Source organism: Leuresthes tenuis, unplaced genomic scaffold, assembly GCF_036924035.1.
Source record: "Leuresthes tenuis unplaced genomic scaffold, fLeuTen1.0.hap1 SCAF_20, whole genome shotgun sequence".
NCBI classification, from domain to species: Eukaryota; Metazoa; Chordata; class Actinopteri; order Atheriniformes; family Atherinopsidae; genus Leuresthes; species Leuresthes tenuis.
In genome coordinates, this window is record NW_027325374.1 from 8,311,236 (window position 1) to 8,338,750 (window position 27,515).

The window sequence follows — 27,515 nt, forward strand, 5'->3', positions numbered from 1 at the left end:
TTGTTTTAATTTGTAGGACCACGCAAAAAAATACGCACACATGATTTTGGGAAACTTGATGGAGAGGTAGAGCATGACGTAAAGGAACAAATGATTAAGTCATTGATTAAGATGACTTTCATTAAAACAGAAATTTGGTCTTATGTCTGGCAGAAAATCCACTGAGTGCCCCTCTACTGTAGTTTCCTTTGTATTTCAGTATATGATTAAATAGCTACATGACATACTCACCACCCTTAGATGTATTTGGTGCCCAGTTAATGTTAGCACGTTGATATAATGAATGTGGTTAACGTCCGAGCTTCTAGTAAAATTTTTTTAAAAAACAGCTGCACGTTCATTAAAATCTTGAAATGCATGAATACCTGGAGTGGCCTGGCATTATATACAGTAACCGCAAGTCCTCCTCTGTTGGTTTGGTGGAGTTGTTTGCAATGTTTCTTGTTGTAGACATAAAACATATAACCTTAGGTCCAATCCAAATGGTTCCCCTTGGCTTTATCCCTCTGTATTGCAGAGGAAAGGTACCCTTTTTCTTTTAGGAGTCAAGCAGTCGAGGTCATCCAGTCATGCAACTTCCTGACAAAAAAGCCCTTCATGACCACTACTCTTTGATCCCTAAAAGAGAGGAATCTTATCTCTACAAAATGGGCCAAGTTGAAGGGCCGAGGGTAGGAATTGGGACTAGGCCTTAAAGGGATATTTGAAGTGGGGTTGTGCAGAGTATTTAAGAGTAGCCGGAGTCTTACCTGCAGCACACAGCACTTACAAAACTCTCGTCAAAGACTCTTCTTGTGAAGTTTTTCATCCTCTAAAACAACTCAAATCTCACAAAAACTTTAAAACTGCTCAAATGAACAATGTGGTTATGTGGATTTGCTGCTTGACATCAGAGTAAGCATCAGTATGAAAATGGCCTGAACCTCATAGCAAAACCTGACCAATCAATACAGAGGAAATAAATCAACTTTGATCATGCTACTGAATCTGATGCACACCAGAGTGCATTAAAAACTGTGTTTATTCTATGATTAGAATAAACTAAGTACTCCATATACCCACGTATCCCCTGTACCAGGCCAGGATCCAAGCTGCAAATTTATAAATATCCATTAATAGGCGTCAGGCACTCCTGTGCATTATAAACGCATGTGCATCACACCGTGTGTCATGTACTGTTGAATATTATACCAGTTTTCCATTTGTATGACTGTTACATGCTCATTTCAGAGTTGCCTATTGTAGTTCTTTTCTTAGCTTTCTGCTGTTCACTTAAAACTTTAAGAAATTTTCCTAAAAATGACTTACTTTTATACTTATCGACCTAAAGTGGGTGTCTGCACACATTCCCCCAAAGGGAGAGGTCTTAGGAGGCAAGAGAGCAGGATCCGTGGAACTTCAGTAACACATGGACTACTGCTGTCAACTGCTGTCTTCACTGAAACACAGTGTCACAGGAACAAAACTGGACAAAACAAGCTCTGACTGTTTAACATGGAAATTAGGTGGGCTGCAAGTTTCTTGATGACGTGGTTGTCTTTATATTTGTTCTGAAGTGAAACTTGTCAACTCATCGACAGATTACACAGACCCGACACCAGAAATCATGCAACCTCTCGCAGTGAAATACGCAGCCACCACTGGGTCCTTGGCAGGTATTTTATTTCATATATAGACGCTTTTCTGTAATCAAATGTGAGTGCAATCAAACAACAGCAATACAAACATTACCAATGCAGTCTGAGAACCAGGAACAGGGTTAAAACAAGGAGTTCACTCACTCTACACAGCGAGCAGCTAGTAACCTCATGGACAACATTTAAAAAAGAAAACCTTTCCTCTGTCAGGACAGTCTGCTGTCATGTGCACCTCCGACTCCAATGCTGCTGAGGCTTACACTCTTCATACAGGAAGTCCAACCAGTGATACAACAACTGCCCCACCCTCCCCCCACCCAACCCCAGAAGCCAAAAGTCCAACTTGCACTTGGCTCTTCAGTGATAACCACCCATCCCGCCCCCCCCCCCCATCATGATTATCGTTGTCATCATCCTAATAGTATCAACGAAAATAAAATCAAAATTATTTCACTTCTCACACAGCAGGAGCCAATCAGAGTCCAGAGGTCCTTCGGGTTCAGTCAGTCTCAACCAATGGCTGTCCATCCAGAATGATTAGAAAACCACTTAGCTGTACATGTGGAACCAAAGTCCTCATGCAGTGCCCTGCGAAGGTGGCACATCACATACGTGCACAGGTGGAAGTGGGGGCGGGTGGTGGGTGTTTATGGTTTTGTGTGTGTAAGAGAGTGGTGTGTGTGTGTGTTTGTGTGTGTGTGTGTGTTTTTAAAGAGGGAAGAAGCAAGGTTGTTAGGCGATTATCAGACCCAAAAACACACACACACACAAAAAAAAAAAAAAAAAAAAAGTATTACATACAAAGTCTTTATCCACCATACGTGTCCTCTTGGCCCTCATTTAAACACTCACACACAGACCCTCTCACACATGCAAACCCACATTCACAATAGGTCCTCATGTCATTGTGAAGTCATGTGTTCAATGTCAACATTCAAGAAAAGAAAGAAAAAAAAAAACAAAGGAAAAAAAAAAAACACCTCAATGGTAAAAATCATCTCTACCATCACAATGCTTCAGTTCATAAAATCTTGACATTTCTGAAAAGTGATTCGGCTTTTCCTCCGGGTTTAAAGCAGTATGCGTGTGTTTAGTTGTAGTCTTTGTCCCACTGCTGCCAACACACACACATGCACAACCAACATACGCACACTCACGCACTCCAGCACACACCACATGTCCTCTTTTAGTGGAGAAAGACATGGCGCAATGGAGAGACACTCCTCCTCCGGGTGGATGCACGGATCACCAGGAGGAGACCGGGGGGGTTGTTGCCATGGCTACCAGGGGTCATCCAGCTCACCAGCACTCTGTGGAGATAAAGGGGACAGACATGGAGACAGATGTGCGTTAGGTTTGTTGCTGCTGCGCCTTTCACCAGTAAGTTTCTTCTCGTTACCAAATGGCAAAGTTTGAAGCTTCTTAAATCTACTCATACTGAATGGATAATGTTGGAAGAAAGTGATATTCCCCTGCCCAGTCTGTGCGCTCACACAACCAGAACCTCTGATGACTCACCTTGCGGAGAATCACGAGGCCAACTGTCAGACTGAAACACAGGGGAGGAATGAAGAGAATGGAGTCCCTAATGTCTACGCAGCTCCCCTCTTATTCCTCTCTGCCAGCTCGCACAATGCAGCAGCGGGCGTTTATTTTCAGGTTTCACACACAAGAGCTGCCATGGTTTAACGGAGACAACTGATGACAATGAAACAAGGGAGTCTCGAACTCAACTAAAACTTGACAGAGAGCAAGGGAGGTGAGGGTGTATACTGAGCTTCAACTGTTTTCCAAAAACTTTACAGGCTACAGACACAACACACTGAACGCAGCACAGACAATTAAAAAAAAAAAAAAAAAAAAGGTCACTGTGTCCCTGTTTCAAATGCCACCACATCGCCATTCAATCATCTCTTTGAAAGAAATACGGTCAATTTTGGCAGCTTTTTTTTTTTTGTTTGTTTTATTGTAACTACCCATCACAAACCTGATCTAAACATTTGCACGGTGACTGATTTGACACAGGACTGAAAATCAATAAACACAGCAATACAGTTTACAGTGAAATCATTGCATTACACCACAAATAGGATTTATTTGTTTATTTGTCCCTCGCGGGACCAATTTGTCCAACATAAGCACATATAGATACAACTCAGACATACACGAACACACACGCATACAGTGTTTAGCGTAACCTCGCCTCTGACTGTTAGGTGCTTTAGAGTTTGAAAAGATACGTACAGTGCATGTGTTATCAGAGTGGCTGGCACACGCTCACTCCCTTCAACTGCTTTTAAAGAAGAGTCAAAGCTGCGTGTCAAGCAGCCCGTTTCAAACTTTAACCAAAAGAGTTAAGATTGTGTTTTCAACATGTCTGGTCACAACCCTTGAGGACTTAAACGTGCTGTATGCGGTCTTTGATCAAGTCATGAAAGTCAGAAAGCCACAGTTCACAGCAGCAGCTGTCAGAGGGAGCTGTGGGAGCTAAGTCCAGCACTGCCAACTGATGACAGACACAGTCACCCTCTGTGTGTGTGGCTGATTTTACACAAGCTAAGCATGGTGTTTAAGGCTGGGCGGAACATCGCTGCCTCAATGTGGACAGAAGAGTTTGACAGTATGACGAGAGAAAGCGACTTCAGCAGCGTGACGTCAGCATTTTGAACCAACAGTGAAATATCCTTGAAATTAATCGATGGATACGTGGAAGACACACTTGTTGTACAATCCTGCAGGGACCTCCACCTTTGGATCAACAGTTTACGAGAGAACTGATGATGCTAATGGAGGCACTTCCACAGCCGTCTTTCACATGAATAACACAAATCATATACATGACGACATAATAAACCATTTAAGTAAGGAAACAAAATAAACATTGCAGACTAAAGGTGATACAGAAATATTACTTTATATTTAGTAGTTTGTAACAGTTCAACTGGAGATATGTTTGAAAAAAAAAAGTTAGTATTGGGGAGTCTCTAAAGGAAAGATGTATGCATTTTTAATCAGATCTACAGCCTCTCCCCTTTTTCTTTTAAATGACAAAGTTATCACTATGGCATTTACTCAGCTCGACTTCAATCTGCTCCTCTACTTCGTCAGAATTTTTCTTTAAATTTCTTACTTGATTTTGTTGACTTTCACTTGATCTTTATATCCAGCCCATACTTTTGTTTTATGGTGTGCAGTGTGGTTTAGAGCTTTACAGGTGGTGTGGTTGTAGACTGAACTGACACATCTACATCCACCTGAATAATAACAACCGGGAACACGTTCAACCATTTAATGGGTGTTTTTGAACAAAAGGAGTTCCAGTGCTGGTTCAGAGCCAGTGCCTAATTTAGAACCAGTTCTTTTTGTTTCGACCACCAAAGCTCTGGCTCCGGCCCTGAAAATCTGATGCTACAGCAGCACCAATTCTTTGCTGGACTGGAGCGCAAAAAAGATCAAGGCTTACATTGGTGGCTAGGTTTGGGGTTATAGAGACCAATGACACCAGCTAAAAAGGACTGCCATGCTTAAATATCCTAAGCTTTTGTTAGTTCTAGTTTGCTTAATTCAAGAAAGAAAAATGACAAAAAAAACAAGCTATAACATATATGTGACTCATGTCTATGAAATGGAAACAGCAGAGGAAGGACAAAAGCTGTGCTCCTCTCATTTTCCTCATGTATAATGTCACATATGTGAAGACTGCCAAATGGGTCACGTAAAACCACCACTTTCAACTGGTTTTATAATTCATGTTTGCAGCCACATTATAAACACGGTCAGGTCTTTTAATATCACCAGCTGTCATTTATGTATCACATTAGAAACAGCGCGGTTTTAAAAAATCCCCGTTCTGTATTGTTCAAAGACTCGAGAGGGAGGTTCAAAGATGAAAAGTTGAAAGTGATGTAATGTCCTGGATCTGCGGAAGCTCTTTGGCTGTCGAAAATCAAACCAGCTCTTAGTTGTTTGGTTTTTTTTTTTTAGAAAACCAGCTTACAACTGGTTCTAGCACCAGCCTGGACCCAGTACTGCAACTGCTTTGGCTTAAAAGGGGCATATGAGCTGAGTGCTTGTAAGGCTCTGTTCTGAAATGTGATGTAGAACCGTTGACCATTTTTTGAACCCGGACTGTTTTGATCAGCTTTACATCACTTGTGAATGTCTTTGCTCTAGAATATATCAAACTACAAGAACAGAATCACCAGGGAAGATTGTTCCATTGCTTAGTCATTCAAACCCATGCACACGTGTACATACATACATACATACCAGACATACATATACATAAAAGACTGTGTTATGAGTCCATAGATAGAGTACGCCTGGAAACAGTGCAGCACATCGTAAAGCTGCAGTTCAGAGTGCCTCCACTCCTGTTCTTTGTCAGTTCATCCACTGTAAGCAGGTGTGGGGTGAGCCTGGGGGCTGGGAGGAGGAGGGGAGGGGATCAGCCATAAGCAAATACTGGAAAATGTTGACCATAGAATGCAAGGTTCACGTTGGCTTCACCAACCATTTTTGCACGTAATAATTAACGATAATTGATTATTTTCTATTGTAAACATTAGTGTGGTCAAGTTCTAAAAGCAACCAGCAAGTTTAGGAATTCAAGCCAAGGTGGAGAAACAAAAAAGAAAAGAAAGAGTCCTCGTTACACAGAGGGTGCAATACAGTATGAGTCTTCAAGACAGAATTTGAATACACAAAAAGGCCATTTTTGTTGAATTATCAACATATATAGTTGAATAACCATGAAAGAGTAAATGATGGCCAGTGTGCCCATTCAAGCTCTGTGATGAGGGAAAGAGGAGGAGAGGTCATAGGCAAATCTGACAAAGCTCAAGTTGGGATGGATGAGTTGGTGGGTGGGTGCGTGCTCAGCCAGAGGAGAGATCAGACTCAGGGGCAGGCGCATCTTGGCTGGCCTCTGACTCTGCAGTGGCAGGTGAGGGCGGGGGCGAGGGGGGAGAGGGAGGGGAGGCTGTCTGCTCCTGGACGTCGTTGTCATCGTCGTCGGGCGTCCTCATGCTCCCCCCTGCTCCCGTGACAGCACTCTCCCCCCGCAGGTGGTAGGCAGCCAGGGACTCCTCCAGCACCGTGCGGTACTGCCCCCGGTGGTGCAGGCGGAACTGCCGCAGAGCCTCCAAAAGATGAGCCGCCGCGCTGCCACCTCCCTCCTCACTCTCCTCCTCCTCCTCCTCTCCCCCTGCACAGGCCTGAGGTGACACGCCAGGGTCAGACTCTGCAGACAGGCTCCATGTTCAAACACACCAGCATACATCCAAAAAGCAGCGGCACAATATTCAGACCACCGTCACGCTAACATTTACCACACAGCTGCGTGACACCGTCAGAGACATTCTTGCAGCACACACACAGGCCCATGCAAACGCTACCGTTGACCCTGTGACCAATTACACTTAGTGAGTGGGAACGCTGAACAGAGGGGGGAGGAGTTGGTCAGTACCCCCACGGGTCAAAGAAAGATCCCTGCTAGTCAGAACTCAACTGACCTCAATACAACAAACACACTCATGTGCATTTTTACATAAACACACATCTTCACATTCACTCCTTCGGGCCTGTCATCAATCTCTTCTTCAGAACAAAGATATTTCTGGAAACGTCTGCAGCCTTCATAACGATTCTAAAAATGCATGATGTCACATCACTTCCTTTGGCTACAAATTCATTATCTGAATCCAGGGATGATGTAAAAGTGGAGATCATCTGAAAAAAACCTAAAACTTTCAGAAACATGATGCCGTCATGTTTCAATAATCTCAATAACCTCTGTGCTCAAAGTCTAAAGCATCTGAACCAGTGGAACACGTCCTAGTATAAAGATTTGACGTCGTTTCTGTTTTTGAATGTGCTCTGTTGTTTTACTGAGCACACATCACAGCAATATTACTGAAAGCATAATTCCAGGAGAGCATTTGTAACTGAAGTTTTCCCACGGAAACATGGAAGTCTGCACCACAAGATCCATAAGAAGCCTAATGAAGTATAATTTGGCTCAGTCAATCTATGTGATGACAAAAAAACTCTTCCATGACAGATGAGCGAGGACATTCAGCACCAGGACAAGTCTTTTGTAAATGCATTAAAGTTTAGTAAGTTGACAAAGCTCCCCACCCCCTGCTGTGTCTCCCCACATCACCTGCATCTGGACAAAGAAATTACACTTTAACACACCAAAGACGAAGGACTATAATATCATATGTTTTAAAGGACTGCGTTTTTACTCTGTTACTTTAACGGTTTTCTTGTAAAGCACTTTGATGAAAAAGACTGAATCAACACTTTTGGTCTTCTTCTTTCTCCTACTTATCATCATTATTTGTATTACCCACTAGCAACGGACATTCTACAACTCTGCGGCGCAGAAGTGAGCCGTAGTTTGTGCTTTATATTCAATCAGGGAAACCACATAGTTTGCACAAGGTTAGTTCACTTTCTAATATTCAGGAATACTCCAGTTCAGTTACAGGTTCCAATGTGTTTACACTACTCAAAAAGCTGTGTTACACTTCACTTCAAACTGACTTAAGCACTGAAGCTTGATGTAAAGAAAATAACATCTGATTTTCCGTCTGTTTGAGCTCGTCCACTACGCTCAGAGTTCCCTCCCTCACTGATGGACCTGAAGAACATTTGAGTACACCTGTGCCGACGGAGGGGTTCACAGTGGAAAAACAGGGGTGACAGATGTTCGCAGTGGCTCCTGACATGCTGACTCTGTAAGCCACAACTCAATTTATCAGCACCATGTAACGTACATTTGAAATGTTTTTTCAGTTTCCGGCAGGTTTTCTATAGTCAAATTCAGACGCTCTACAAACCCGGTTCATAAAGCACTGAGCCCTCTGAAATGTGTGGTTTAAAGGACATGCACTCATTGCTGAGGAGTTCAGAGGGTTTAAAGACATCTTACGGTAAAATCCCATTTCAATGATGAACATAAACTTGACACAGGCTCTCTGTGCTTTTCAACATGGACTGCCGCCACAGAGTTTCACCGAGCTTGCCAAAAATATTCTGTTTTGTTCCTCCACCCTCTTTCACACTTAAACAACATTCATTTTCCCTCACTTTCGCACATGCACACACACAAAAAGCGTGTCCTTGTCTTGGGCTAGTGTGGGTGTATGGGGTCATCTTGAAGGAAGGCAAAAAAAGGTAAAAGAGATGAGAAGTTCAGAGAGAGTTCAACTCACCCCTTCCTCTTCTCTGTGAGGATTCAGCCTGTTGTACACCGCCTCGATCACACTCCGTCTGCAAACATGAAACCACAACACAGTTGGCTGCTTGGATAAACAACTCCCAACATAATGCAGTCATTCCTGGCAAATGTATATGGATTGAGATTGTAATGGAGCTTCAATGAGAACCAGTGCATTAAGAGATAACACTTGTTCTGATGAGTGTTACCCGACTGTATACAAGCTGTGGCTTAGAGGGCCAGTGTTAGCAGCATTAGCACTTTCATTTGTAATCATCAGCTGAAAATTGATTTTAAAAAATTGTAACGATGAAAGAATGACGTAAACGATGCTGATTCATAGCCCGAGGTGACATCCTGAAAGAGCATTAAAAAAAGGACATGGATTCAAATATATCCAGTCTGACAGAATCTAAAATAGACAAAGAAAAGGACAACAAAAACAGAATTGTGATTTAGTAGTTTAAAATATTTGCCTTTTCAATAAATCAACTGACCGCTGAGAGTTTGACAGTGGATTTACAAATACCATACAAATGGCTCCTTATGCAATCTATTTATTGAAAAAAAAGATGAATTAATTATTAATTAGTTAAACTGACAAAATATTCAGTTAGCAGCATCTCAAATGTGAAGATTTTCTTCTTTCCTTTTCATATCCAACATGAAACCAGATCAAATAAAAGAAACTAAATGAAACGAGTGAATTTGTGAAGTATCAAACTTGCACTTCATCACATTAAATTATCGCCTGTGTATTCATTAGGATGCAACAACCTGATCATAAGTTTCTAGGTTACAACAAAATATGTGGATGGTCAAGCCTGATAACATTCCTGGTATGTTCTATGTGTGTAAGAAATGCAATTTATTGTATATTTACTTGCTGGCCAGGCCTCCACCAGGTGGAAGGTTAGGGATGTTCTCTGAGGCAATGCTCCTTAGGACAGACACCAGGTCAGGGACACCTGCCTCCCCACAGTTTCCCAGAAGCTCTACAAGCAAAATCAGAGAGCAAAGAGGAAAGGTTATGTTGATGCGAGGCTTATGGAATATTACACACCGACTTTAGAGATTTAACTTCCTATTTTCTTTACAGAAGGTGAGAAATCAACAATAGGCAGCATCCTGTAGCCGGCTGATTTTAAATATTTGTAATATATAATGACGGTTGTTTGTGTGTGTGCGTGCTCAAAATGCTGACCCTCAACACGGGTTTCTAGGTATTTATCCAACTCCTCTTCCTTCTTCATGGCCTCCTCTGATATCTTAGGAGCACCGGGTAAAGACACCAACACCACGCTCATATTGTCCCTGCTCCCCTGCAGAAAAACAAGACAGACAGACCAGAGTTACATGAAATCTATAGAACATAAAATACTTACTGTGCCATTTAAACAGCTGTGGCACAAACACACGACAGGATAGGCTACGTCCCTATTCTTGTCTGAGATTAATTCTCTGTTGAAACCAAAGGCAACAAACCACAGGTCAGAAGGTTTCTCCACTACATTCTAAACAAAAGGAAAAAAATTAACACTGACTAAACATTAACTTATTGCTGTTAAAGCATAAAGTGAACATGTTGCAAACAATAATGTTTAAGTGAGCTGCGCTCTACTTTTGGAGAACTTTAATGTTTCCTAAACATTGTAAGGACCTAATGTGTGAAGAAATAATGACTCTCTAAGGCAGCCTTTCAATCAGCGGCTCTCTAATTTTTGCACATGGCTGTTGCAAAATAGACTATTGCTGTAGAGTTAATCCCATCTTTAAGTTATGATTAAGGGTTTTGTCGCGTTATGAAAAGAGGATAATTGAGGTAAAGCAATTTCTGTGCTGCATACTGTTTCATAATGTCGCTCTTGTTTTGTCTTGTCTTACAAATCCAGTGTACCCCTTTTTTTTCTTCACAGTGGCGTGCTTTTGCCCCTCCCTGCAAGCCTAAAGTCAGCCTATGCCAGGCTGTGGCATGTTTTAAGCTGTTCACAACAAGTTGACAATGAAAATGAAGTTGGTGAAACTAACTGTGCTGTTGGGAAACACGCCAATTTGAAGGAGTTGGATAATTGATAGCCATGCGTTCAAATACACAAGTTCAATGAATACAAGATGTTTCCATTGTCAATGAGTAATCATGTGAAGTACTTTGTCATGGTCAAGCAGCCCTACCATAGCTTCACTGTTCCCCAGAAGGCGTGGGTTTATGGCTTTAAGTTAAAACACACTTTTAAAAAGTCTCAGTTTCATAACCATGAAAATTCAGCGGTATGAACAGGTTTTTTAAGGTTTGGTCAAAGACCAAAAGGGCTGAAGTAACTTAGGTTGTGTGTAGGAGAGCAACACTCCCCCTCCTCCTCCAGCTGGAAATAACATTATAAATATTACAGCAATTATCTGATTGTTGCAGTATTAATAGTCAAAGTAATAGTAGTCAGTTAGATCATGCAATACAGTGTTTGATCCATGTTTAATCCAGTACTGTACATTCATGTTTTTTCATACGTTTTATAAAAATTAAATAGATTGTATTCAATGGAAAAAAGTTGTTTTGTTCATCCAAACACATTTTAGAGCTGCACCTTTTACTGAAGGTTATCATAAGATCAGAATCTCCTAACGAGGGCAGTAATGTGCCGCAACATGCAGCAAAATGTCAGCAACGATAGGGAAGAAGAACATTGCCAGCAAGTCCAATGTTTTTTTAGAAATGACCCTTCAAATGTCTTGTGAGAAATGAAAAGCACTCGACATGTTTGATAGACCCTCAGGACACACACTCGGAGCGGCGCTGATAATCACTGTAAAAGCTGCCGTGTTTTGTGTACGAAAAAACTAAATCAGAAAAAGAGGACAAGTAGAGACTTGAGGATGCATTTTACAAGCAGACAGCACTGCGTTGTTCTCTTTGTTTACCATCTTTCACAGGTTTTTCTCCAATACAGATAAAGATTTGATAAACGGCAAGCTGTAACAAATCATGTGTTCACCCTTACAGGAAAATTGCCTGAATTTGTCTTTAAAGTATTGGGTGTTTGTTATTTCAGGACTACCGACTATCACTTTCACAGTTGGGGCTTTCTTTCTGTGCAAAGTGCCCCGAGATGAGTTTTCATTGTGAATTAGCGCTACGTAAGCTAAAGTCAATTCAATTATTCCTCTGAAAATACATTTCTGGATTGATGGGCAAATTGACTCAATGGGTGGAGTGGCTGTCTGTTTAATCCACATATCAAAGTGTGATTGGGCAACGCACTTAACCCCACATTACCACTCATGTGTGAATGTCTGTACAATGGAGAAAAATGCACTGCATCTATGAATGTGTGTGTGAGAATGAGACCACAGAAGCACACTGTTAAGCCCAATGATAAATACATACTTTTAGTCTGGTTAAAGTATGTACAGTATGTGTTAGCTGCTCATTCTCTGGCTAGAGGCCAATGTACAACGATGAAAACATATTAACTGTCTTTTATAAAACACATTCGAATAAGATAGGCCCCTGGCCTTCAACCAAACAAACAGTCACCTTGTCATTACCTTGTAAAAGTCAATGTGGTCACAGTAACTTTTGGTTAGTGTACAGTGTCACATACATCACAAAAGTCAGTGGAGAGGATTTATGACCGCGTGTGGCTGTTATTTGAGATAACCCATTCAGTAAGGTATAAATAACTTGTCTGCTGTGCACCCGCTGGTTCTTGGAGTACCCAAGACACCAAATATGAGATACATGGATGGTAAAAATGGAAGATTTGAACCCGTGAATGACTCGGCGGAGATTCCTGCTTTATCTTAAATGGATTGGTGTAAAAGTCTGCGGAAAACAAGAGTTCAAAACAAGTCTTGAGCCACCCCTGATTTCTTATATACTGCCAGGAAACCTGGATATAGGAGCTGCGATTTATTCCAATATGTGCAATGATAAATTAAAATAAGGCAAAAACAGTACTCAAACATTCTTGAAAGTCAATATTCATGGTGTGAGCACCTTTATTCTTCAACACAGCCTGAACCCTTTTAGACAAGCTTTCTGTCATTTCTTTCAGTAGTCTTCAGGAATAGTTCTCCAGGCTTCTTGAAGGACATTTCAAAGCTCTTCTTTGGATGTTGGCTGTCTTTTGTTCTGTTCTCTGTCAGATGATCCCACACTGCTTCAATAATGTTGAGGTCCGGGCTCCAGGGAGGATTCATCCCTCCATAAGACCTGTTGCCACTGATTTTCAGTCCACTTCTTGTGTCATTTGGCATACCTCAGCCTTTTCTCCCCGTTTCCCTTCCTTAAGAATGGCTTATACTATATTTTTCAGGCTATAAAACTTTTTGAAAGGCTATAAAACATTTTGACAGATTTTTGAGCGCCGTGTACCACAGAAAATCGGTTCTAGGTCAGAAAGCACAAGCGGAATTAATTCATACATTAGGCGCACCGCATTTTAAGGCGCACTGTCGATTTTTAAGAAAATTAAAAGGATTTTAAGTGTGCCTTATGGTCCGAAAAATAGGGTATATATTTATATATATATATATATTTTTTTTAGGCTTGACACTTCTTCTTTTGTCAAGGTTCTTCAATTTTTTTACAACACACTATCCTGGGATATGTCACATCTTTAGCTAATAGCACTTTGGTATCACTTTGTCGATGCAAAAGTATAATATCATCAAGTTTATCACTTTTATTAGATGCATATTGTTATGCATGAATGATTCATGGGTCAGTGCTCAGTGGCACGTTATACAAAAAAAAAACCTCCCAACTCATTCCAGTGGTATGGTACGGAGACTGCACTGGATTAATGAATGATGAATGAAATGGCAGCCAATGTCCAGAAAAACCTCCAGAAAGCCTGGACAACTATCGACCAAATCCATTTTCCATAAAGTCTGGCTCCTTTGACGCAGTATGCAATATATAAATAAATGAGGGATAGCTCAAGACTTTTCCACAGTACTCCAATGTACAAATATAAATGTGTATACTATAAACACACACTGACAAAGACAGCCTTTGTTGTTGAAAAAAAATACATTTATAAAATAAATGAATCTGAATGTGAAATGCATTTGACCATAAATGAGAATTAAATACTAAATCTTCGATTATTCCATCAAAATTGCCAATAATACTCCAATAAAACAATGACTCAATCAGATTTCAAAAGTGATTATTACATTATGCATTCAATAAGACTTAATAATTAAAAGCTAACTTAAACATTATTTACAGTAAGCTGTCAAACTTTCTAGCTGTGCTTGCGACACAGCTCTGCCCATTACAATCAGATTTCAGAGGCAATTTCAAAGCTCAGTTTTGCCCTTAAAACTCTAACCTGCAAAACACCAAATGTTACGTATCTGATGTAATGGCTGAAAAGAAAAAGAAAAACTGAAAATAAAGCATCCGTCTGCATACGGTTAACGACATGTACATCATATGTTGACAGCGTCTTACCTTGTGAAGACATGTGTCCACCACTGCGTTACAGACCTTCTCCAGGTCGTCACAAACCAGCAGTCGTGAGCGGACAAACTCACACAGCTCCTCGTTGGACATCACGTCCCAGATTCCATCACATGCCAGCACCACAAACTCGTCTCCTTCTGCGGCTCTTTCTAACACACACACCTCGGGCTCTGGGCTCACCAGCTGCTCTGTGGGGCCCTTGCCATCCACACATTTGTAATCGTAGTCCCCCAGGGCCCGGGACACAGCCAGGGAGCCGTTTACCCTTTGGATCATGACTGAGCCTCCTGCATTCTGGATGCGCTCCTTTTCGCGTGGATTACAGGGCTTGTGGTCCTGGGTGGAGAAGCCCACCTTCCCGTCTCGACTCAGCACGGCCCGTGAGTCGCCGCAGTTAATGAAGTAGAGGTGAGTTGGGCTGAGCAACACGCACACAGCTGTTGATCCGCTGCGGTCCAGGCCCTGTCGCAGGTCAGAGAAGTTGCGCATGTACTCATCAATGTTCAGGAAGCCCGAGCGGATGCCGTCCTTCACGCCCTCCACAGAGCCTGGTCCTGAACCAAACTCAGCCCCTCCTGACAAGATGTGCTCTAGCAGGTGCCCAGAACAGTAGTTGGCCACCCGAGAGCCGGCATGACCGTCGTAGACAGCAAAGAAGGACCAGTCGGCGAGTCCATGGGGAAGGCCCACCACAGCTGTGTGGGCATCCTCCATTTCCACTCGCCAGCCCTGCATGGAGCTCAGGCCATAGCGTAGCCCATTGCCCTCACCATGGGCACTATGTTTCTCAGTCTTCGGCTTGTCTAGGAATGCACCCATTGCTGCCTATAGCTGGAGACTGCACAAGGGAAGAGGACAAAGATAAAAACTTAACTTTACATCGTCACCAGTAAAGAGAAAAATCAGCCTTATACAGAGTCAGACAATTTGATCATTACGTATCGCTTGACCATAAACATACAGTGGAATGAGTTAGAGACAGAGCTAGGCTGATGAAGTAGTTATGTGGAGAAATCTGCTGGTATCTACTCATGCCATGAATGTTGTTTGTAGATTTAAGGCATATTTGAAACAGTAACAAATTCATCGCAGGACACCATCAAGATGACTGTCAAGAGCATAGTTTGACTAAAAAAAAAAAATTTAAAAAATTGGTAAAATACAGGGTTTTTAAATATCATACATGTGACATAATTCAGGGCACTGTACAGCTCAACTAGTTAAGCTGGCGCCCCGTGTACAGAGGCTGTAGTTCATCGATGCAGCTGGCCCAGGTTGGAGTCTCGGCCTGGGGCCCTTTAATGCATGTCCACCCCACTCTCTCTGCTCTCCTTCCTGTACACCTACTTTCTACTATAGGCCACTCGTGCCCATAAATCCTTTAAGAAAATAAATAAGTGACATCATTCAAAATTAGGTTGAAAAATAGGCATCTGAACTGACTGAATCTGAACACACTAGCATTACACTTTGACAGAGTTACGGCACAACGTATGAGTACGCAGAAGATTCCACTGAGCCCTAATGTTTTGGCTCCACTTCTGTCACATGTACCTATGAGGTTGATCGGTGCCATCTTGGCACATAAACAAACACAGAGATCCCATTTATAATGACAGACATAACTAAATATTTAAAAGTGTGGTTCTGTTACATGAAGAGTTGCTGCTGACAATGTTCTGTATCCACACAGACAGCGGAAAGCACACGCAGTCAATCTGTGGATACTTCTAAAGAGTACATTTTATAGAGGTAAAGTTCTCCATAGGAGAACAGTCATGTATTGTTGAGCTAGTTTGTATTGTCCCTTTTAAGATGTGAGATACAGAACAATAAACAGCTTTATCAATCTCTTAAAGAGAGTCTTTCAGACATTAGACACCAATGTTCCTCAGGGCGTCAGTCAAATATACTCATGATAGTGACGGAGAAAACGTACAGCTAAACAGGATCTGCCGAAAATGTCACCTTCACATGTGTTTTTTCAGCTTGTTTATCAGGACTAAATTACAACATCATATTTATGACTCACAAAGTAAAGAGCAGAACCTGAACTGATAAAAAAAAAAAAAGCAAACTAGGAAACAAAGTTATGCAAGTCTGCAACAAATCCTAACAATGTGTTAATCCATCAAAAACGAACGAGAAGATAACTGTCAGATTCCTCTGAGAAAGAAGCCGGCAGATTAAAGCCAGAAAGGATTGGAGATGGGAAACATGTTCAAGACAGATTAAATACTTTCTCTGATGGGTGTGTGTTGTGCAAATGCACACACACTTGTGGGCAATTTTAGAGAGCAGGAGAGAAAAGGGAAGTCAACATAGTGGTTTCATTTACCACTGCTTGCTTTGTCATGCATTTGCTTATTCCATTGAGATGCATTTCTGAGCTTCAGATTGTCCATTAAACCCCAATTATTCCACAATTAATTTCAATTAACACAGAAGCATGAGAACATAAAAATGGCAGTATGTTATTGGCATCATTTGTAACATCATGGGCGGAGTAGTGTCCCAGACTAAAGTGCTGACTTCATGCTCACAATCTACGTAGAAATATAAATGCCTTCTGAATGTAACACATTTAACATTCAGATCTCATACATATCATTTAATATAGCACTGGCAAAATAAATTCAACTGGTTTCAAAGGGATCATCTGAGTGGCCCTTCTGCAGGTGTATAACCTGCATATGTTGTAGCTGAGTCTTTCTGGCTGTCACACACAGTCACAGTTAAACAAGTATACCATAGCTTCACAGCAGGCCTCTGAAGTTTGAGTCCAGAGACAACGGAGAGAAACTGAAATGTTAGTATTTCTAATAATAAACAAAAAAGTATTTGTCATTTGTCGACAAACTCACATGATGATTTCAGCAGCGCGACCCTAAAATAGATGTTGTTCCAAATGTGGTCAGTTATGGGGTTCGTGATTGTAGTAGCATGGGCACAAGGAGAGGACTGCAGGAAGGCAATATGATACGACATGAAAATAATGTCCGTTCATGATTTACATAAACTAAAATAAACAACGCAGGATATCATGTTTTAAGTTCTGTTCACAAATAAGAAAGTGAAACAAAATGATTCCTGTTGCCAGATCTATCACATGTAGCCCATGATGATATGCCTGGAGCTGTAGATCTCTGTTCGTCAAAGTTTTGATGCCAACAGGTTAGGAGACTGCTTCCTACTGCGTGTGACTTTAATCACTCTTTGGCTGACAAGGAACAACAGAGCTGTGGATTAAACTGTAGCTGCAAAGCTTCCTCAAATAAACAGAGCCCAACTGAGCTTGGAAACAAGGTAACAAATACCATTAGTTAACTTACTGGCAACATCAACAAAAGTAACACCAAAAAGTAATCAAACTCTGACCTTTCAGACACAGCAGTGACTAAAATCCTCCCCTGCCAAGAGCTCAGTGTGAATGACATCAGACTTTGGTTAGTTCTTGGTCTTTCTGAACAAAACTTAACCATGATCTAAGGTTAAATTTACAATACTCTGCTGTCAGGGAGGCAGACAGCATATCTGGACTGCTATCAGTAAGGTGTGTTGGTTGAGGCAAAGGCCAGACAACATAAGACAAATCCTGTTTGATTAACACAGTCAGGACCCTGAAGGGTTATCAGGAGCCAAAACAGTGACTGCAAAACAGTTGCAACAATTATTGAGGTAGTGTAAAAAATACAGTATTTATTTTACAAAAAAAAAAAAAAAAACAAGGAATGTGCACTTGTACAAAATATGTACATAAATTCAGAGCCTTTCTCTACAACACTGTTGTAGTCAAGCAACAATCTGAACCTGACTTAACATTTTGCTAGACAACCCTGAACTGCTAGCACCCTGGCTATGTAAACCGATTGGTCCAATAACAGAAAAATGTTTAAAATAACATGCAAATTACATTCAACAGTTAGTACCATCACAAATTAAGCAAATTATTTAGCAAAACCTCTAAAGTGGACTTTTTTGCAGAATGTATTGTAATCATTGGCCAGGTTTCACACACAATGTGTACAACAGAAGCTAGAACTCTGGAACCCGACAAGTAATTTTCGTCCAGTATTTTCACATACTAGAGTTCTACCTGAACCGGCGGGGTAAAAATATCACCAATGTGAATATGTGTTCAGCTGAGAAGCAGTCTTTTGAACTTGAAAATGATTAAAGTGAGACACATTTGCTTCTTTGTTCTCTACAGGAGTTGACTGAAAACTGCAGACACACGACCTTCAAGATGAAGAAGCTGTGCATCGGGTACCTTGCAGTTTTTCTTCTTCTGCTTCTCCAGCTCACATCACAGGTGGCCAGTGCTGAGTCCAGGTCGCACCCAACCCAACATCAGGCCGTACCCAACCCAACATCAGGCCGCACCCAACCCAACATCAGGCCGTACCCAACATCAGGCCGCACCCAACCCAACATCAGGCCGTACCTAACCCAACATCAGGCCGCACCCAACCCAACATCAGGCCGTACCTAACCCAACATCAGGCCGCACCCAACCCAACATCAGGCCGCACCCAACCCAACATCAGGTCGTACCCAACCCAACATCAGGCCGTACCCAACCCAACATCAGGCCGTACCCAAACCAACATCAGGCCGTACCCAACCCAACATCAGGCCGTACCCAACCCAACATCAGGCTGCACCCAACCCAACATCAGGCCGTACCCAACCCAACATCAGGCCGCACCCAACCCAACATCAGGCCGTACCTAACCCAACATCAGGCCGTACCCAACCCAACATCAGGCCGCACCCAACCCAACATCAGGCCGCACCCAACCCAACATCAGGCCGTACCTAACCCAACATCAGGCCGCACCCAACCCAACATCAGGCCGCACCCAACCCAACATCAGGTCGCACCCAACCCAACATCAGGCCGTACCCAACCCAACATCAGGCCGTACCCAACCCAACATCAGGCCGTACCCAACCCAACATCAGGCCGCACCCAACCCAACATCAGGCCGCACCCAACCCAACATCAGGCCGTACCCAACCCAACATCAGGCCGTACCCAACCCAACATCAGGCCGTACCCAACCCAACATCAGGCCGTACCCAACCCAACATCAGGCCGTACCCAACCCAACATCAGGCCGCACCCAACCCAACATCAGGCCGCACCCAACCCAACATCAGGCCGCACCCAACCCAACATCAGGCCGCACCCAACCCAACATCAGGTCGCACCCAACCCAACATCAGGCCGTACCCAACCCAACATCAGGCCGTACCCAACCCAACATCAGGCCGTACCCAACCCAACATCAGGCCGTACCCAACCCAACATCAGGTCGTACCCAACCCAACATCAGGCCGTACCCAACCCAACATCAGGCCGTACCTAACCCAACATCAGGCCGTACCCAACCCAACATCAGGCCGTACCCAACCCAACATCAGGCCGTACCCAACCCAACATCAGGCCGTACCCAACCCAACATCAGGCCGTACCCAACTCAACAGTGCAGTGAAACCTCTGCAGATGGTCCAGAATGCAGCGGCACGTCTGGTCTTCAATCAGCCTAAAAGAGCACACGCCACCCAGTCCTTTGAGCTCCACTGGCTACACTTAGCTGCCCGCATCAAATTCAAGTCACTGATGCTAGCCTACAAAGTCCTTAATGGAACGGCTCCCATCTACTTGAATGCTCTTGCAAAGGCTTACATCACGACTTGGTCGCTACGGTTGTCAAAGGATTGTCGTCTGGCAGTGCCTACACCCCGCACAAGACAATCCAGACTTTTTTCATGTGTTGTTCCACAATGATGAAATTACCTACTGAGCGCTACAAGAACAGGATCATCCCTGTCTATCGTCAAGAAACTCTTGAAGACCCAGCTCTTCAGAGAGCATCTCCCACCCTAGCACTTACCCTGTACTTCCCTCTATACCTGCTCTCTATTTCTACACTGTCATCCCTGTCACCTCTGACAGAGCCTGACTAGTGGTTTTCCTTCTATGTAGCTTATTGTTAGCTTTGACGTTAGCTGTAATGTTATATCCTCATATGTAAGTCACTTTGGATAAAAGCGTCTGCTAAATGCATATACATATATCGGTTCAGGAAATCAATAGCAATACTCTGCCTTAGCCTCAATAAATGAACAGATGAATGAATTATCCTTCTTGTATTTTTTTCTTTAAAACAACAGAGAGACACTGTAAATAGTGACATGTTGTTAACCGGTTTAACTTAGCAATGCCCCATGATAACAAAAATCATCCAAACTAATGTAGGATACCTCACTTTAAAAAAAATAATAAAGAAAGAAAACAAAGTATGCAACCAGTTTATATATTAAGTAGTGCCAATTCTTAACGGTTACGAGAGTAGAATTTATAACAGATCAATTAAGGTATTTAAAAGTTTGATGGAATCATGTTTTAAAAACATTCAAATTGATTTCAATTATCAAAATAATAAATGTGCATATATTATCATTTTAATGAGGATTTCAGCAGAATTCCCAGTTCCTTACATTCCAAAGTGGTCTAATACAATTTTGCCATGTGGCTGAAATTTTTGACCCGTCTGTATTTTCTCAGCTTACTGATCAATTTTGACCACAAACACCATAAGATGGTGCATTGATCACATTGATTTCCAGATCTCGTGGGTAATATAGCACTCATGAGACCTGGAAATCAATGCAAAGCAATTGAAATTGAAAGCACCATGACAAGGTACATATCATCCACTTGGCATTACTCACATGAGCTCACAAGTGGCATGACAGGCATGTGCCCAAAAAAGGCTGTTACATGCTATGAGTGACTACAGCTGGTTTCAGAGGAAGGTGTATGCGTGTTTGTGTCTGCTCTGCGCATGTGTGCAGTGTCATACTCTATGTACCAGAGAAAGAGATGCTCTATAAATACTCCCGACCGGTTTAGATTTCATGACCAGGGTGAAGCAGCAAGCCAGGCCATTCACATTTCTGCTGCTTTACTGCTGCATGATTGAACCACAACCATTTTTCAGGCTCACCGTTACCATTTGGATGTCGCCTACATTATAATGTGAAAAAGTGTTCACATGTATGTGTTAAAGACGAATCTGTTACTTAACCAGCAGCGATTCTCTCTAAAAATAAAACAAACACACTGCCATTGCCTAGCAACCACCCACCCTGCAGTGCAAACATCCAAGCTGAGCTTCATTCAGCGACATCCCCCTCTCAACGTCTTTCTCTCACACACTCAGAACAACACACACACACACATGCACTCAGCTGCTTGGCAGTGAGAGGAAGGGGGAGTTGCATCATCCATCCATTAAAGCAGTTGCAGCAGCCAGACCCTGAAAGGAGACATGCAGACTGCTGGAGCACAGGCAGACACGAAGATTTTTTGCTGGCTGCAAATGGTATAACACACTGATGGGAAAAACTGCTCACACACATGGAAGAACAGAAAAATATCACCACTGAGACAGCAGCCTGAAACTAGGAGCTCTCAACCACTTAACCTCCTCAAAACTGCTGTCTCCCATGCTGCAACCACAGGTCGAAACCAACACCCCCAATGCAAGACTCTTGTCTGCCAAAAACCATCCGCTTACAAGAGGGAAGTTGAACGTCAGGGATTACATAATGCTGCAGAGAACCCAAACGTCGCTCTCAGAGCCAGCACATTCTAAAGCCACACCTTCCCATTATATCAGTTCACACCCCTAAATGTAATCTTGCATGTTTAACACTGCCTGTTTTGTTGGGTTTTTTCTAATCTTGCCAGACTTTCTTAACAAAGGTTCCTGGGAAGAAAACTGTTAACCTTTCCTACACTCCAACTCTGACTTTGCCTCCATTTTTAGATTTCTTGAAAAAGACACAGAACAAAAGGAAGACAAATCTGACATGCAGCAAAGTCTGACTGTACTGCAGTTACCACAAATCAGATGAGCCGCACATTAAGAGATTAAAAGCCATTACTGAAAATAGTCGTTCCTCCCAAAACATGCCTGTATCTTCCAGTATTGGACAAGAATTGGTCCAAACTTCTGACTTGTGATTACCTGTGTGGACACCTTGGAACTTGGCAAGGTGGATTCTCTTATGATCTCGTAAATGTCACCAGAATCCAACTGAAAGGTAGGCCAAAGGCAGGTAAGCTAAGAAAATTTCCCCGCTAAAATAATTTTTCCACTACCCCAAATTTGCATCATGAACTAAAAATAATTATCTCATCTTGTTAGCGTGCAAATTCATCTTGATCATCTCTTTAAACGGTGAACTATGATGCTTTAGGTATAATAGAAAGTGAGGCTGGCATTATTTTACTCCACTACATACATAAATATGTCTACTCCAGTACTGAGTCTAAACTCCACATGATCTAGCAACCACATTTCTACTGACCCAAATTTATTGACCCCTTTAAGCCTAAATTTAACTGCATTTGGGCCCTTGTGGGTGTAAACCGTGAACCGTGCCTGTGAAGCTCAGTAAACCCGTCAGATGAAAGTTGTTAGGTTTAAAGATTCTGTAAAAGAGTGAGCTGGAAATACACCAAATTAAGTGAGTGATCGTGCCTAAGATAAAACAGTGCCAGAGTATACACACTTCCAGCAGCGCTGTGATGTGGTTGAAAGGACTTACTTCAGTATTAAAATAAACAGTTCCTAAATTAAACTGGTCACACCAACCTTTGTGGATTTTCTTGCATATTCAGGTCATTACCTCTGGGCAGAGACACTGATTCTAGATTTTTTTCAAATCTATTTTTTTGACGATTTGAGTACCAAAAGCAGAGTACAGACCAGCTCAGATATTGCTTCAGTAATTATCTGGAAAACTCCTAAAAACATGTAAAAAAAAAAACTAACTGCCAGCTGAAAAATATGCAGAATGTTGTTTAACCGCCAGTCTATCAGACCAAGAGTTCAAAGTCCCAAGAAATGTAGTTTATGACTTATGACTGAACTTACGACTAGCTTGCCGACTTCTAACCGTTTCAAAGTTTGAAAAATAAACAGATATCATCAATTATCAAGCTCATCAATCCATTATCCATTGTATTATTATCCATGTGAATACATCTCTTATCAGTGACACAAAAGCTAGAAAACATGTAAAGACTGAAGCAAATTCGAGTATGCTTGTGGTTCCCTATTTGTTTTAATTCATGAATATTGCTCCAGTCTGTATGGTTACATACACAGTTAAGTCAAGCAACAATTACAGACTGATTTGGCTATTTAGCTGAACCATTGGCCTTGAAACAGTTTACATGCATGGCAGCGGACTCGAGTCACTGACTGAAGTATGTTCAACTTCAGTCATAAGTATGCCATAACACTGTGGACTGCATGAGAAAACGTTCAAGACAATCTGCTACTTCCCACTTTCTCTGTGGTAGACCATCGTGCATGTAAGTATAGCCAAATTCACTGCATGTACCTCGTCTATAAGTTACTAGAGTGGCGATTTTCTCAAATGACGCTGCAAATAGAAAAGCAGAATTTCATTAGAGCAGAGCGACAGTCAGGAAATTCTTTAGGCAACGAGTTGGCACATAGTCTCAATGGGCTGATTTTTAGTCACCATTTCTGACACATTTATTTGATAAATAAAAACAAAATATGATGTGAATAAGAGCATCTCTCTTGGGATTTTGGCTGTATCTATAAACAATTATACTTCACTGTTTTAATAAGAGTATTTGTCTGGCAGAGCATATACATCCAGGATTGATTTGGACCCTAACTGCATTATCTGTGTGTGTTAACCCGGCTCGAAAGAGGCGTGATTTTGTATGTTTTCAGTCAGACTAACATGTTTACATGCATTTTAAAAGTCTGCTTTTGGTCAGACTAACACAATAATTAGGTTTTTCTTTTTTCCCAGCGTCATCTAAACATAGTAAGTGACCTGTGAACACTGGAGCTGACTCTATCTGGAAGTCTGTAATCACAGCTCCACGTAGATAAGAAATACCAGAGGAACTGAAAAATCTCTTTATGAGACTTCTTTACCACATCCACCTTCTTCTTCGTGGAAATGGAGAACAGCGGAATAACAACAAAAATGAGTTGCAGCAGTAATAATGAGGAATAGATTAGGTCATAGTACGGTCACTAAAAGGTGCAGTGGCTATTCACTAAAAAAATAAAACCACTGTCTAAATAACACAAGCCTCGGTAGAAAATGACATGGTCAAGTATGTTGCCTGACTTGAATCCAATGGAACACTTTTAGAGTACTTTAAAGCGAAAAGCAAAGCAAGTAATAAAACTTTGAATCTTAGCAATAAAAGGAGTACAGCCTCTTGTTGAGCTGAATTCCACCTATGGCACCAGTAGTTGTAACCATATTATCTACATTACCGAAGTATTGTAATCAATGAGATGAGGTATGAGTCTGAATCACTTGACATTTAGGTGACATTTCACACGTTTCACTCTCACAGTATACTGCATAGTTTGTCTGTAAGAATAAACTGACATTTCTTTTTTTTCCAAAGGTCTATAAAGAACACGAACCATACTAATACTCAACATTAACAAATAAGACCTACCTCGTAACAGCTTATCAATCAGAGTATTGATGGCACAGTATCCCAGATATATGCAGTTTGATTCGATATTTCTTGTACTAACAATCTATAGACAAATCAAAGAAATGCCAACACTAAAGCCAATGGGTTCGTCATAGTTGAGAGTTCAAATTCTTCACAATATTAGAAGATGAACTTGGGCTTCTATCACCCTTTGCGGTTTTCAGAGTATCTTGGTGTTCCCTGTAGTTCTGTCAGAGCACAGCTCTGATAAGAACTGTTAAACACTAAAATAAGTTTGCTGATTGTCTCAGTCTCCTGGCACTGTTTCATCAGTCTTTATACAATGACTGCTGACTCAGATAAGCTTATCAGTTATTGAACTCCTCCTGTACCTGACTAGCAGGGGACAAGCCTAACACCAAGTGATGTCATTTACTGGTCACCTGTGCACCTCATTGCAATCTGATATACTTGAGAGGGTGAGTGGGGAGGCTACATTTCAACACTGCACAATACAAAATTGATGGTGACAATCTCTATTTGCCTTAGCTGTGACAGCATGCAGCTGCAGTATAAGTCAGGATATGGTAAATGGTTTCATCTGAGAATATCTTGAGATTTGAACAAACATTTATCAGGGAAGAAAAAAAGTAGTTGATTATTAGGTTTGATCAGTGGTAGCAATCAGCATCTAGCTACTGATTGTTCTCAAAACAACATTGCACATCCACAACAATCAAGTACACAAACCCAAATTCAATGTGCATTTATGCTGTGATAAGCGTGCTCATGCAGGTCTGTACTGCTCTTTATCTACTCCAAGATTAGGAGTTATCAACCAATCTTCTGTCTATGATCAGCGCAACCCCTTGTACATCTTACACCACTTCCCTGTGTCAATGTATCTATAGTACTCTAATGCAGTCAAGAATCTCTTTTATGAAAGTGAGAGCTCTGAGAGAACATACTCTACCAAGCCCTGTGCCATATTTTTCAATACTGAAGAAAGTGATCCCGATCTGCATCAAGTGATCCTTCTTTGCCAATGCTCTAGCTTTCCACCAAATCAACTTTCTAACAAATAGCATAGATCCTTTCGAAATTCCTTTATGAAAAATATTACAAAGGCAAAAGTATATAACCAAGAGTCACCTGATGCATAAATCCAAGTTCCACATTAGTTAATAAGCAAATCAATGAATATGGCTTATGATAAGAGTTTAGCATGAGGCAAACTCAATGACTATGAGGTGCAATAGTGTTTTTAAAGCCATTTTCAGCTATCAACTTGATCAAGAAACACATTCAGAAAAGCTACATACTTATATACATAATTATATCAATATTAAATCATTTAGATAATGAGCTTAAGAGAACTGGTTCAGTCTCGTTAGAGCAGTGCTGCTGACATAGTGAAGAATGACTGTTCATAAACAACTTGCCAGCTTGTCAATATAATTCAGTAACATCCATCTAAGGTTAATTTCTAACTGACCCAAAGGACCTTAATGAACGCACAAAATCGAAAGAATCCAAGCAGTAACAATTGCCTGCAAGAACCACCATACACATCAGACCACACAGTACCAAATAGCACTGCACGGGTTTGACTTGAGGATTAATTCTTGTCAGTAATCACAGCTGGATAGGTAACATTACTTGATGATATCATCGGGACATCTGTAAGCCTGCAATATGTTAAATCATTACAGATATCACTAGGTTGCCAAGCTAACGTCACATGGCTAACAGTGGCACCCAAATGACAAAGTCCGTCATTAGCTAGTTATAGCTAGAGTAGCTATTACGTTACCATGCAAGTTTAGCTCACCTGGGACCGGACAAAGAACTGGAGGCCAACGTCCCGTTTGACTGTTTACCCAAGTATCACTTTCAAATTGGCTTTATTCGAAACTACCTTACTGAAGCAAGCCGAGTTACGCTGGACTTCAGATGCTTGGTCAGGTTTTAATTAGGAAGTGTTCTACTTGTGCGCTAACATCACTGCACAACAGTCTTTTAAGCATGGGCCAAATTTCTGGTTATTTGTAAATGCGTTTCTGTTTAAGATACTAATCCAGTGATCATATGCTGAACTCCCCTCCACTTTACACTGTTGCCTATGAGCAAAGGCCTACTTTGTTGGTATGGCAATATGAGCTAACGTTAGCTGCCATGCTAATAACCTAACAGCTAGCTGTCGTTGGAGCCAACAGCTCTGGGTTGTCAAACTCTAGCTAATGACGTTAGCGCACATACTAGCATGCTACTTACGTTTTCCTGCTGATGTGCGAATGTAGATCCAATCTTGATTATGTGACTCTGCTTTTATGTGAAGATATATCGTTTACCTAGCCACCTACTAAGCTAATGTTAGCTAGCTAGCAATGATATGTTTCCTTATTTAACAAAAATAATCGAGATTGGCCTCAGTTGAGCGGCGATAATTCCTTTCTCGGTGGTTCCCTGCTTGGACAGCGTTGATTTTTACGCATGTTTGACGCCAGTTCTGTCTCTCACAATAAATGAAGACAAATGCGACCGTTCCGAAACAAATATGGAACCTGAGAATTGGTTATATTATTATACAACACTGTCAAATCTAGCACTTTCGTCCATTGAAAGGCCAGAGCTATCCTTCGACTTTGGGTGCTGAAC

General features: G+C 41.6%; 1 protein-coding gene across 2 annotated transcripts; it reads right to left on the reverse strand.

Annotated features, from left to right (window-relative positions):
* Positions 1-1,645: 1,645 nt before the first annotated feature.
* Positions 1,646-27,515, reverse strand: ppm1bb (protein phosphatase, Mg2+/Mn2+ dependent, 1Bb). Of its 2 annotated transcripts, none has more exons than XM_072374203.1 (6): positions 27,132-27,515; positions 14,321-15,170; positions 10,067-10,184; positions 9,746-9,857; positions 8,858-8,915; positions 1,646-2,947 (listed from the first exon to the last, which is right to left on the reverse strand). In XM_072374203.1, exons 2-6 carry the CDS (start codon positions 15,149-15,151, stop codon positions 2,918-2,920), a joined length of 1,149 nt encoding a protein of 382 aa, XP_072230304.1. In that variant the 5' UTR covers positions 15,152-15,170; positions 27,132-27,515; the 3' UTR covers positions 1,646-2,917. The 2 variants fall into 2 exon arrangements, with proteins under 2 accessions (XP_072230304.1, XP_072230305.1); XM_072374204.1 differs by lacking the exon at positions 1,646-2,947 and adding an exon at positions 3,390-6,853.